This window comes from Macrosteles quadrilineatus, unplaced genomic scaffold (genome assembly GCF_028750875.1).
Source record: "Macrosteles quadrilineatus isolate MER2022 unplaced genomic scaffold, UCM_ALF_1.0 Scaffold_3__2_contigs__length_128488019, whole genome shotgun sequence".
Taxonomy (NCBI): Eukaryota; Metazoa; Arthropoda; class Insecta; order Hemiptera; family Cicadellidae; genus Macrosteles; species Macrosteles quadrilineatus.
Window position 1 is genome coordinate 18,831,781 of NW_026542596.1, and position 13,779 is coordinate 18,845,559.

The window sequence follows — 13,779 nt, forward strand, 5'->3', positions numbered from 1 at the left end:
TAACCTAAACATACCTCAGGAAAAAATCCTACTTTGACAGTTCTCATTTTGTATCACAGTTTTTTGTTGCTGCTTGGTTAAAATTAGCTGTTGTCATCATCAATTTAAACAATTAATAGTACTGCACCCTGTTGGTAAACCTTATATCTTTTTAATGTTATTTAATATCATAGAACCAACTTGTATAGTTGAAACAGGTGGCAATAGTTATTTGTGCAACTAGTGAGAAAAGTGAGCAATTGACTCACTCGAGAGAAATCCTTACTCACGAGCCGTAGGCGAGTGAGGAATGGTTTCTCGAGTGAGGCAATTGCACTTTGCACTCGAGTTGCATATTATATTTTTCCTACAGTTACCATAAAACAAATAAATTGGCAAACAAACGTAACATATTTTTACACAGAAGTGATCTTTTAATATGACATTTAATGTGAAGTGACAAATACAACAGTAGGCTACAACAGCTGACCAGCTGATTTACAGCCAGTGCTGCCAACGTATTTCGCGCACATACGACCTTGTCTGCATGTTGCGCTCACTATTTCGTCCCTTCACGTTGCAAATCTGGAGTGAGACAAAGTAATCAGAGTGAGACAATGTTAACATTGTCTCACTGATGAGTGAATTGGCCACTTTGCTTTCTCAAATCAGTGAGAGAACATGAACATTGTTAGGTGACTGTAGGAAAAACTATTTTATTCCTGATTAACTATAGAAACTAGTGTACCTGTTGCTCGACTTCGAGCAATTGCGAACCATTACAGTCGACTCATAAAGATTATGGAAATACTCACGATCTACACAACAGTTAGATATAATCAAAATCTTTTGTAAATGTCTTATCTTTTCTCAAAAAGCTGATCTTGTTTTTTTAGTGTTTTCTACAAACTTTTCCCTCTCATAGCCGCATTAGGTTGTCTATGATAACGATTACAAATGAAAAAAAAACATTATTTCTATTTTTTCTGCTTGGTTGTGTTCTATGACTTTTTCTATGTTTCCATTGTTTGCAAATCGGTTATTTCAATGATTGCTCAAGAAATGTAGAGCAGTGTTAATTCAGTTTTATTTTTAGCCTTTAACAAATTGTCCAGGATTTCTCGCTTTTTTCCATTGTAATAATTTCACTAACCCAAGTTTCGTCGACAGATGCAATACGCCAAAGAATATCACCAAGAAGTGGCAGACGATTTACAATCTCCAAGAAGTGGTAAAAAAAAGCAGAAACCAAGCCATACAATAGATATAAGTTAACCCCTTAAGAAATAATTTTAAGAGTTACTGTGATATTAGGATTTTCCACTGATTTGGTAATAGAACATTATATTGCAAAACATGACACGATGCAGAATAAAATCGATTTTAAAATCAGAAAAACCCATTGCAAATACTGTACTTCATTTTGAAAAATTCAATAAATCACAATTTAAATATTAACAGCTGTTTCATTAAAAAGTAGTGTAGAATTATGCATATGGTAAACAAATTTGAAGAGGCAGCTTTAAAGGCTTCTGGGGCAGAGCCCCAAGGGAATTTACCTCTTTCCTCTTTTGATGGCTCATCTATAGACCAAGACCTTTCTTTAGAGACCCCTACCAAGTTTCTACGCCTAGCCGTTCTCTCAAATTAGCTGGGACAAAAACCCAGTTTTTCCTCCATAAGAATAACATGGGATGGGAATTCAAAGGCCACTGGGGCAGAGCCTCAAAGGAATTTACCACGTTTCTCTTTTGATGGCTCATCTACAGACCAAGACCTTTCTTTAGACACCTCTACCGAGTTTCTACGCCCAGCCGTTCTCTCAATTTAGCTATGACAAAGAAAAACAGTTTCAAATTAATATATAGATACTAGCTGACCCGGCGAACTTCGTATCGCCTAAGTTATAGGTTTCCCCTAAGACCGATGGAAAGAAAGTACCGTTACGTTTAATTTTCAAGATGATCTCGTTCGCATCGCTCAATCACGTCCTGGTTGAAGTTCGTTCGCTACGCTCACTCACCTTTGGGTTGGAGCTCGTTCGCTACGCTCACTCACCTTTAGGTTGGAGCTCGTTCGCTGCGCTCACTTGCCTTCAGGTTAGCTCGTTCGCTACGCTCACTCGCCTCCAGGTTGAAGTTCGTTCGCTACGCTCACTCACCTTTTGGTTGCAAATTAGCTGTTGTCATAAATGTAAAAGAAATAATAGTGCTGCACCCTGTTGGTAATCCTTGTAACTTTAATGCTATTGAACATCATAGAACAGAACCAACTTGTTTAATTGAAACAGCTGTTAAGATTCATTAGTTCCATTTCTCATAAGGTTAACATGGGAAACTCCAGAGCCACTGGGGCGGAGCCCTTTTAAGAATTTCGAAACGGGAAATAGTTTACGTCCGATTGAGCGAACTGTACATTACAAACTAGATGACCCGGCGAACTTTGTACCCCATAAAAGTTAAAAAAAAACCAAATCAACCGGCCACTTTTATAAGCCTTTTAAAAACAATCACAGACAACATAAAACCGCTGAAAATGACTTTCAATTACATTACCTGTCAAATGTTTAATCAGCTGTTTCTAAAATATATTAAATTAATCTATGCATATGGTCAAAAACCATCATATTTTTCTTCATACGCATAACATACATATGTGGGGCATAGCCCTAAATTTAAAAACTGAACTGAAGATACATGTGTTAATCGGTTTAAGACGAATCCAACAAATCATCTATATATTAATTTGAAACTGTTTTTCTTTGTGACAGCTATTTTGAGAGAACGGCTGGTCGTAGAAACTCGGTAGAGGTGTCTAAAGAAAGGTCCTGGTCTGTAGATGAGCCATCAAAAGAGAAACATGGAGAATTCCCTCGGGGCTCTGCCCCAGTGGCCTTTAAATTCCCATCCCATGTTATTCTTATGGAGGAAAACGAGGTTTTTGTCACAGCTAATTTGAGAGAACGGCTGGGCGTAGAAACTTGGTATGGGTCTCTAAAGAAAGGTATTGGTCTGTAGGTGAGCCCTCAAAAGAGAAACGATGTAATTTTTTTGGGGCTCTGCCCCAGAGGCCTTTAAAGTTCACTCTGCAATTTTGTTTACATTTCGACCATATGGATAATTTTACACTACTTTTAATGAACCAGCTGTTAATATTAAAATTGTATTCAAAGGTCTACTGAAACTGTCAAAATTATATGTTTACATTATTATTTATGATTTTAAATGGATTCTCCACTGCATGGCAAGTTTTTTATAGTTTCAACAAAATGATGAATTTATGATATGTTTGAAATGTTTTGTTCAAAAATCTATGCTTTAGTGTTCTTAGAAAATTTTAAATTATGAAATAAGTGTGACTTATCAATTTCAAAGGAACATATAACTATTCCTTATCGGGTTAGCTTATACATATTGTAAGGTTGGCACTTGCCTTTTTTTCCTACTTTCAATCACCATTTATTTTTAAATTCAAGAAAGAACACCTGAGATTCATTTATTGGTATAACAGTTTTTGATAATCGGGTTGAAAATTGTGTCATAGATGAGTACGTTTAGGATGAGGGCAGTGTACAAGTTTTGGAATAGACTAACTACGGAGTATATGGTTTTGGTAAAGTAGGTGAACTAATGTCAATTCAGGTAGGCTATTTAAAAAATGTGTACATAGTAGTTACTTTGATGTACACACGTAGCTAGGTTGAACAACGCATCTAAACCTCACTACATACAAAACATTCGGAAACACAACAGTGTCATCACATCTCATCGCATTTGCATAATTTGTTACCAATGCTGGACTAGGTTATGGATTTGGTTCCGCAAATGTTCAAGATTTGTGATAAAATTTCCTACAATTATGGTTCATTCCCATCCACGAAATACATGCACAGTTTTATGTGATCTATATGGCCAAGGCAAAACCACCCCATAAGTTAATGAATTATCAAGTAAGAACAGGATGATTAAATACATAGGTCGATGTGGCAAGAGAAGGATTTAAAATTGCTGAGATTGAAGTAAGAATGTTACTGCTTTCTGGAGAATCAGATATTTTTATAAAAAAAGATGAAGATTTACTTATAAATCCGGATACAATCTGAATGATTTTCCTAAAGCATGGAATTAGTGGTTAGTAATAAATATTGACTCTTTCCGTAACATGATAGACTAATTATATGAACTCATTCTCCCATATAGTGAAAGTGGCTTTGGTATGAAACAAACTCATGAAGAAACAATTATAATACTCCTAAAAAACCTTTTGGGCAACCTAAAGCCGATAAAAAGAAAGGTAGGAAATATTGTGTTAAACGAATTCATCAATCACGTTTTTTAGGGAACACAATCGTCATACTTATTATTTGCTTATCCTCCCTTCATATAACTAAGATTTTAATGACTTCACTCTATCCAACGCAGATAGCTGAATTTACATAAAACCTCAAGATTAACCATCGATTTCGACGGGGTTCCACTAGTAAATCATTAAAAAGATCCAGCCGGTCTCGAGTTACAAACTGCTTAACTAACACGACATCATGGCATGTAGCCTATATCTAGATGCATACTAAGAAAGTGTTTAAAAGTACAGTACAGTATTTTCTCTCAAAGTCCTGATATGAGGCAGAAAATCCATCATAGCGAGCACTTTCAATTTCCATAGCTATATATATCTTAATCCACGTAAATTTCACGCCTAAATAACCCCATTTCAGAAGATTTGCATTTTCAGTGTAACCATACCTTGAGTTATACATTACCTGATTTTATAAGGTAAAATACCCAAAAAGGTAAATTAAGTAATAAATTACAGCATCTCAAATATTTCACAATTTATCACTCCATAATGCATAAAAAATATCATTTCATTGAAATAATATTAGTTAACTGAATGATAAATTGTCATATCTTTGACAAGCTGTAACTTCTGAATGAAAAAATCTTTTTTAACCAGGTTAACGCACACCCAACTTCCAAAAAATGACTGCAAGGTTTCATTCAATTGTGCCAAATACTTTAGTAGGTATCAGACGTTTTCCAAATTATAAACTTGAGTTTAATGGCATAATATTAAAAGCCTTGAGGAACTGTAACTTTGATTAGATGGACCATTTACGAAGCGGTTTGTGCTGTTAAAGTTAATGTTATTATCAATGTGTATGCATTAATTGACATTAATTGCATCAAGTATTGACACGGTTCTGTTTTCAAACATCAGACTAGTAAGTAAAACGAACAGGTGGGCCTATTGAGGGCAGCGGTGCCAATCTGTCGTATACTGCTACGACTGATTGGCACCTCTGCGGCCGCCGTCAGCTTGTCACCACGACAGATTGGCACCACTCATTTCTCGAGGTTCCAATCTGTCGTGTACTGTTACGACTGATTGGCACCTCTGCGGCAGCCGTCAGCTTGGCACCACGACAGATTGGCACCACCCCTTTCTCCAGGTTCCAATCTGTCGTGTACTGTTACGACTGATTGGCACCTCTAGGAGCGGTGCCAATCTGTCGTGGTGCCAATCTGACGCGGTGCCAATTAGACGCGTACCCAAAAAAAAACATAGGAATGATATAATTAATCGGATAGGCCTAGTTAACTTATCAATAGATAGGCTAACGTTATTCATCCGATAATATATCACAGGTTCTCTGCAGAACTGTAGGTAGCCTACCCGTTTAGTCTAGTTGAACAAAGCTTGTTCTCATGTCTTCGGTACCGGTAGCTTACCGCACCTTTTTGTGGCCTCATAATTAAAGTATCAAGACGGGGATTAATTATAAAAATTATGAACCATGTTTGCTTTGCCTCAGTTTTAGGAAAATAAAGCATACTAATTCCAGGATTACAGTTGGCTGATTGAATGGTTTTATTGAATAAATTACCATCCTCTTATATTGAAAACCAACATCCTAATGGCTTTGCACCATTAAAACATCAATGTTATTTATTTTGGTGAGGTGGAAAGCAAAAGTCTACTAGATAAAAGAAATCTTAACTGTAATTAAGTTTTAAGTTACTATTGGGTGGTAAACGTAGGTTTATTACAACTTACAATCGAAACCGATGAATGAGCGACAGTAGGTTTATGGCTCTTAGCTATCTTGAAAAAAGTTCATGCCAGCTACATCTTTCGTAAAACTAATGTTATTTATATAGGGAATAGATCTGACAAAGTAGATACAGTATTTTAGTCAAAATATTATCTGGAAAATGGAAATTCGCTTAGTCTGCAGGTTTGCTTTGGCGGGGGGGGGGGTACCGGTACTTAAGGTGTTGGAAATGCTATCGTACAGTTTTTCTACACTCCCAGTCAGGAGCTAAATGTTATAACTTATGAGAATTGTGACTCTCCCACAGAAAACACTGTAAACAACCATGTTAGGCTTTGGCCCACGACTATAATTTGTGACGGATTATAGTTTAAGCATAACCTAAATCATATATTAAATGATCATAAGGTTTTTAACGTTTGACGTCTATGGAATTATGACAAAACAATCAATTTTATTTGTTCTCAAAGCAATTATTTTTCTCCTGAAATCTGCCCAAAGTAAGCTTGAAGTATTTTTATGAGTACCGGTATGGTAATGCTTTTTTAAAACACAGTTTGGCCTGTCAGTTTGCTTTAAAATTTGTTCTTGTATGAATCAGATGTGATTCCAGTTTTTATTTCAGATCTGTACCAGATTACAATGGCATATGCCTATTGGAAATCAGGAAAAACAGGAGATACTGCAGTCTTTGATCTTTTTTTTCGCCAAAATCCATTCCAAGGAGAGTTTACAATATTTGCTGGTCTCGACGAGTGCCTCAAATTCCTCCAGAACTTCCACTATTCCAACAGTGGTGAGTGACGAGTGTACTACATAATTATTTACAACCAACACCCATTTTTTTTTTAGTGTTTATATTTAGTGCATGACCACACTAGGCTATTCTTTTTGTAGCATTAACTAAGTAAACGTACCTACCTGCCCTCCTATTTCAGAGTTGTATCCTTGACTTTAGAATAGGCCTACTGAAGTAGCTAATTTTTTATTTAAGTAGAACCATAGATAAAACATACTCCCTTAGTAGATTTCTCATCCTTATTGGACAGCTGAGGCCAAACTTGTTGTTAGTTCTATCCGGTGCACTGAGGAGGCCGTGTTTTGTTTACAATTAGTTTCTTCTTATTTCAGTAATTTAAAACCTCGTTTTACCAAATAAAACAATCTAATCATAAACAAAAGGCCTAACCTGTCCCCTAGTTATATAACCAAACATTAAAGCACAGCATTAATTAACCCTAAAACAACAGAAACAACTTTTCGCTGACACTAGGGCCTAGCGATCAGTGTCACCGGACTAGACACGAAAACTAAACAAGAAAAACGAGCTTCAAAATTTACAATGGGATGAGAAGTCTACTTGTGAGTTGATTAGTCTATAGTAGAACATAGGTAGTTTTGTAATGAGCACTTAAGAGAACTTGTACTGCCAACATTTTGTTTTCTTTCTTTTTTTTATCTATACAGTGTGTAAATTAAGTCTTGAAACAAATCTGTATTTTTAAAACCGAAATAGCCTAGATAGAAATATTCTGTTTGTAGCATTGATTCTTAACAAAGGTTCTGCAATTTTTTACACCAAAAAATTTTATAACACCCCCTAACAGGGTATGGGGTAGGGGTTGATCTATTTTTTTCCTATTGAGTGACCCCTCATTTTGAAGGGCTCGTCAAAAGAAACACAATGACGCAAACCCGAGGTGAATATCTCACCCCTAGCCAAAAGATGGGATATCCACCTCGGGTTTGTGTCATTGTGTTTCTTTTGACAAATCCTTCAAAACGAGGAGTCACTCAATAGGGGTTGCTATTTGAAAAAAATAAGTCATCCCCTACCCCCAGGGGGGTTAAAAAATATGATTGATGTAAAAAATTATGGAATCCTTTGTCAAAGCCTCAAACAGAATATTTATGTTTCTATCTTTTTCGGTTTAAACAGATTTGTTTCAAGACTTAATTTACACACCGTATTTCATAATTTATGTAACATGAAAGATGTCACAGCAGTCTACAGTAAGTGTTTCAGTTTGGTTTCTTAATAATTTGATGTTTCAATGGAAATCTTCAATTGGTATCAACACACGCTGTCGGTGGTACGGTAGCTCAATTAAATTACATTAATTTTTACTAGGCCTACTTCGACATGGGAATTTAATGTCTACCTAATTCTATCAATAGCCTAGTCAACAATAGTTTAAAGCTGTAGTGTGCTGCATTTTAACGAATTTCCCATATATGGGGAATAAGCTATTACCAGGGCCGTACCTAGATGCTATTTGCTTGTTTGCATTGTTTGGACGTTAAATGTTGATCATAAAACAAAACTTACAAGAATACAAGTCAAAGACAACAGTAGCTAAATTATATCTATTTTGATAGCAAACATCCTTCTTATCAACTACTTATCACACTTATCAGACAAAAGTAGATGTAGATATTTTCTGTCATTGAGATAGTCCATTGCTTGGATGAGTCATTGTTATCATCCTAATACAAAACATTCCATTGCAAGTTCCCAGTTATGTAAATAACTGATAAGTTAAGCTTGTGTCACTCAATTGTCTTGTTTCCTCATACAACTCTTTGACTAGAAACTAATTTCTCTAGTTAACTAGCCTTTTCCAAAATTTACATTTTTATTCTATGTATTTTTACTATTGTACCAATAAATATAAATAGCCATGTGTCGGTACCAAAATTGATTGATTCTCTATTCTCTATACCTATACCATTAAAAAAAATTGATTTACTGAATTTTGATCACAAAAATCAGCTTAGCGTATTATATATATATAGATAGATTATAAAATTGCTTACAATTCTTGTAGGCCTACTCGGGAAGTAAAATATGGTGTGCCCCAAGGATCTATCCTAGGCCCTCTTTTATTCATCTTTTATTTGAGAAATTTTCCGCAACTCAGTGATTTTAGCAAGCTTTGCTTGAATATGCTGATGATTCAAATTAAAAAATACCCCCGCCGCAGCAAACCTGCCGACTAAGCGAATTTCCATTTGTCTGAATTGATTTTTAATTAAATCTATTTTTAATAACATTAGGTTTAACGAGTACCTAGGTTTGCTGCTACAAGGAAACTACTGTGGGAGTTTTTAGTAAAATATTAATAGCTTAGTGTAAAATAAATAATTTGCCAAGTTTTATCAAAATATATCCATAAACAAGCAAACTACAACATTTTACAATATTCTCCATAAGAATAACATTGGAATTTTAAATTTATAATTTTTTTAATCTTCTCTGTTACTAAAAAACACTTAGATATACTAAATTATTTGTTTTTTTAAGCTCTTTAAAAAGGTCTAGAGAGAAATTGGGAAATTTTGTGTTTTAAGGGTCAAAAATTAGAAAACCCATTTTTTACCCCATAAAACCCCGTTCCCATGGTCTGATCATGCTGGTTCGCGAACTCATCCAAGTTTATCCTGCCTTACACCTTAGAACCAAATTTCATCAAAATCGGACAAAAATTACTAGTACAACTAGAAATAGAGAAAACCTGGCCACAAGCTCACATACTCTGCATTTTTTCACAAAGACACCTAAATATGCCGGTTCCAATTTTTTAACAAACTTCCTAAAGAAATCAAATTTGAAACTTCAAAAAATACATTTAGATCAAAACTTAAAAAAGTTGTTATCAACAAGGCTATGTACTACTTTGAAGTGTTTTAGTTCTATATTGCTTTATTTTATATAAATTGAAACTTTTGGTTTTAAAATAATTTGATTTACTATTTTAATTTGGATTTTTAATGTATAATTTTTATATTTTATATGTTTTACTTTATTTGAGCTGAGAAGCTATTAATATTGATGGTATGCTACTTCATGTATGATAATGATGAGTATTTTAGTTAAGTTAGTTTTATTCAATCACTGTTGACGTCATTCCTGTATTGATCATATTGTACTGAAAAGAATAAAGTTATATGAAATGAAAGGAAATTATCGTCTTCCGCGATTGCAGCAAACTCCTGAACATCTCCCGCAGCCATGTATACATCGTTGACTTCCGTGGTCACGGAATACACAGAAACTCCATCTTCATCCTCAATCGCGGCAAAAAATGAAAATCTCCAGTGGTCACGGAAATATTATCAACGTCGTCCTCGATCGCGGCAAAATCATAAATATTTCCTGCGGCCGTGTAGACGTCAACGTCGTCGTCACAGAAATGTCATTGTCATCGACCGCACTCGCGGCAAAATCATGAATTTCTCCCGTGGCAGTGTAGACATCATCGTCGTCTTCCGCAATCACGGCAGAATCATGAACATCTCCCGCGACCATGTAGGCGTCATCATCAAGTCTCTTGCGGTCACGGAAATGTCATTGTCGTCTTGGGTGTTCATGGCAATAGCAGTAATTTTCTGATATCCCGAGTGTGACGGGTATCCGTATCGGAATCGACTTTTGACGATCGACTCTTGATACCCATACCAACGGCCAAGTATCGGTGGTATCTAGAATCGACACACTCCTCAATATAAACTTTACTTTTAAAACATAAACACTAACAATTTACATAAACATTTAATTTACCTTCTAATTAACCTGTCAATGACCTTACTTTTATCATGAATTTGCAAGATGTAACATATTTTTTTATTTTGCAGACATTGCCTACCTAAAGGCGACTTTGCCACCGTCAATAGAAGAAGAGTTTTTTGTGTTTCTACAACGACTTAACGTCAATGATGTCACCGTTTACGCCATCGAGGAGGGATCTGTTGCCTTTCCCAAGTGTGTAGAATTAAGAATCCATACAAACAATACATCATGGTTCCTATTTTCACATTGTCAAAAAATAAAATCCCTCAAATGATTATGGGGAGAATAAAAAATTGCAATTTCAAAAGTTTTGCTTGCTTTAGTTTGACTCATTGTACAGCAGTTTGAATAACGTACTGTGAATTTTATTTGGGACATCTCCATTTTTCAGTGTCTTTAAAAAAAAAAAAAATGGTAAAAAACTATAAAAGTGTTAGAATAGATGTAAATATAAAAGTTATTTGTCATGTCCTTAAATTTAAGTCAGTATGTATTTATTTTCACCCAAAAGACTTAAGGAAAAGATTTTGTATCAACGCTTACATCATTCTGTTATTTAATAACTTTTAGGAGTATCGCTTTTGCCTTCGCCCTTCTTTTTTAGAGTCAGTTTACTATAAACCATTTAAATCCAGGGGCTTATAAATACATAAAAAGGTCACACAACATAAAACTGATATTTTATACTCAGAATTTTATAAAAAATAAAGTATATTTCTCATCAATCTCCTTTACCAGGATGAAATAACAGTGTTATTCTGTAACTTTTTTGCATCTATCCCCCTGGACTTTTCATTCTCAGGAAAGCTAATTATTCTTTCACATAAAATCACCTTTACATGGCTTTCCTTAAACAGCTTAATAGCTTCATGTTCAACCGGGATGTCTGTACACTATGCTACATATTGCATGAATCGTACAATGATATGTATGTTGCAGGGTCCCACTAATGAGGGTGGAAGGTCCCCTGATCATAGTGCAGCTACTGGAGACTACACTGCTGACCCTTGTCAACTATGCCAGGTAAATTGCGATATTTGTCCTGAATAACCACATTTGAAGAAGTGGATTTGGCTGCGTTGTAAAAGTTTTTAATTGAGTAGCCTAATTTTTGTTTTCATGTTAGCCATAGAGGAAATAAGATTCTCTGACGGGTTTAAGGGAAAGTAATCACAACCCCTTCAAGCAATCAGAATTGGATGGTTCTGAATGCTGGGGATTGAACCTTTCACTCTAGCACAGAAGACAGAGACTCTAACAAATAGGCTAGCAATAAAATCCTTGACCTATCAGTTAACCAATTTGATCAGATACAACTAGTTGTAAATTATTCAACTGCAGTCTTGATAATATAATGGCATTTAGTATAAGTTTTATAGTGGAGCAAGCTAGTCTAGTTGTAGAGCATGGGCTCTTTGGTCCCCGAGGTCCCGCTAATCATCAATTTAACTTTCCAAATTACATTGCCGCAACCCTCAGAGACCTAGCCTGAAGTAATGTGTAAAACCGATCCGAGGTAAAGCCTATGTCCTAGGATGTGGTGATGGGACATAAAAAAAGGTATAGGATTTTCACTATAGTTAAGATATAGGACCTTTACTGTCTTAACTAAAGAATTAATAATGATTATTTTGAGTCTTTCTCTTGTTAAGAATCTGCTCTACTTTGCAAAAACATTTCAGTTTGAAAATCACTGTAGGCCTATTAATACCTGCTTATGAAGCATATGTTAAGTAAACAATTCAATACGTCATCACACCCATATTGAAGGGAAATTTTGATCATTACTTTATTCACTTTTTGTACTTCTTCAAGTTGTACTGTAGGTACTATTTTTTATCAATATAATCTAAAAAAGATTGATGCTCAAATTGTGAACAAGAAAACTTCCCAACCTTAACGTTTTTTACCACATATTGTTCCTAAGAGATAAAATACCACTTACCATATGCTGGTTGTTTGTAGTCTGATGGCCACCAACGCTGCTCGCTATCGGATGGTCGCAGGCAAGAACGTGTCTCTCCTAGAGTTTGGTCTGCGGAGAGCACAAGGCCCCGACGGTGGTCTGTCTGCCTCCAAATACGCTTATGTCGGTGAGTTCTCTTAACTAATCTAACATTTTGTCAAGACTTGTTGTATAGAAGTAGACACTTGATTCCCATGCTAAAGCTGTGGCCAGTTTTGGAATAAATACCCCCGCCGCAGCAAACCTGCCGTCTAAGCGAATTTCCATTTGGCTGAATTGATTTTCAATTGGTCTATTTAAATAACATTAGGTTTAACGAGTACCTAGGTTTGCTGCTACAAGGAAACTAATAAATAGTGTGTTTTAAGTAAAATAATTATTGCTTAGTATAAAATGAATATATTTGCCAAGTTTGATCAAAAGATATCCATAAACAAGCAAACTACAACATTTTACAATATTCTCCATAAGAATAACATGGGAATTTTAAATATAAATTTTTTTTGTTTTCTCCGTAACCAATAACCGTACAAAAACACTTTGATATACTGAATTGTTTGTTTTTTTAAGCTCTTTAAGAAGGTTTAGAGAAAAATTGGAAAATTTTGTGTTTTGAGGGTCAAAAGTGAGAAAAACCAATTTTTACCCCATAAAACCCCCCATAAAATCCTGTTCCCATGGTCCGATCATGCTGGATCGCGAACTCATTCAAGTTTATCTCGCCTTACACCTTCAAACCAAATTTCATCAAAATCGGATAAAAATTACTCAAGTTATCGTGTTCACGGACACATATATATATAAATCTATATATATATCTATATATATATATACATATATAAAAATTTGAACGAATGGTGTTTTTGGCCTCTGGGGACATCAAAATGAAAAAGTAAATCGGTCCCGGGCCTAAGTCTTACCATGAGACCTACGGTAATAGCTACTTCCCTATAGGGAAATTCGCTAAAATGGACGTTCATCCACCGATAGAGCGTGCTTATGTCTAGTACTGATTTTTGTCAAATACGACAACTAAATATATCAGTACTAGAGGCGTTCGGTTTGGATTTTGGAGCTTGAGACTTCTGTCTTGTAGCTTTGACTAACGATAGAACTAGATGCTCTATTCCAGTGTTTAACTTGTGGTCAGTTTTAGTAAAGAAATGTACCTAGTTGAACTGAGCCTCGACAAGAGTGTTCTAACTACTG

General features: G+C 35.3%; 1 protein-coding gene across 7 annotated transcripts in view; it reads left to right on the forward strand.

The window, feature by feature from the left end:
- The window catches only part of LOC128988660 (nicotinate phosphoribosyltransferase), a 63,644-nt gene that overhangs the window by 5,334 nt on the left and 44,531 nt on the right, over window positions 1-13,779 (forward strand). For all 7 annotated transcript variants that reach the window (XR_008490411.1, XM_054410154.1, XM_054410155.1 and 4 more), the window contains exons 2-5: window positions 6,660-6,830; window positions 10,670-10,796; window positions 11,544-11,627; window positions 12,570-12,697. Coding sequence is in view for 6 of the 7 variants with exons in the window: in XM_054410154.1 (XP_054266129.1) it covers window positions 6,660-6,830; window positions 10,670-10,796; window positions 11,544-11,627; window positions 12,570-12,697 (510 nt within the window). In the remaining variant the exon portion in view is untranslated. The remainder of the gene's footprint in view (window positions 1-6,659; window positions 6,831-10,669; window positions 10,797-11,543; window positions 11,628-12,569; window positions 12,698-13,779) is intronic.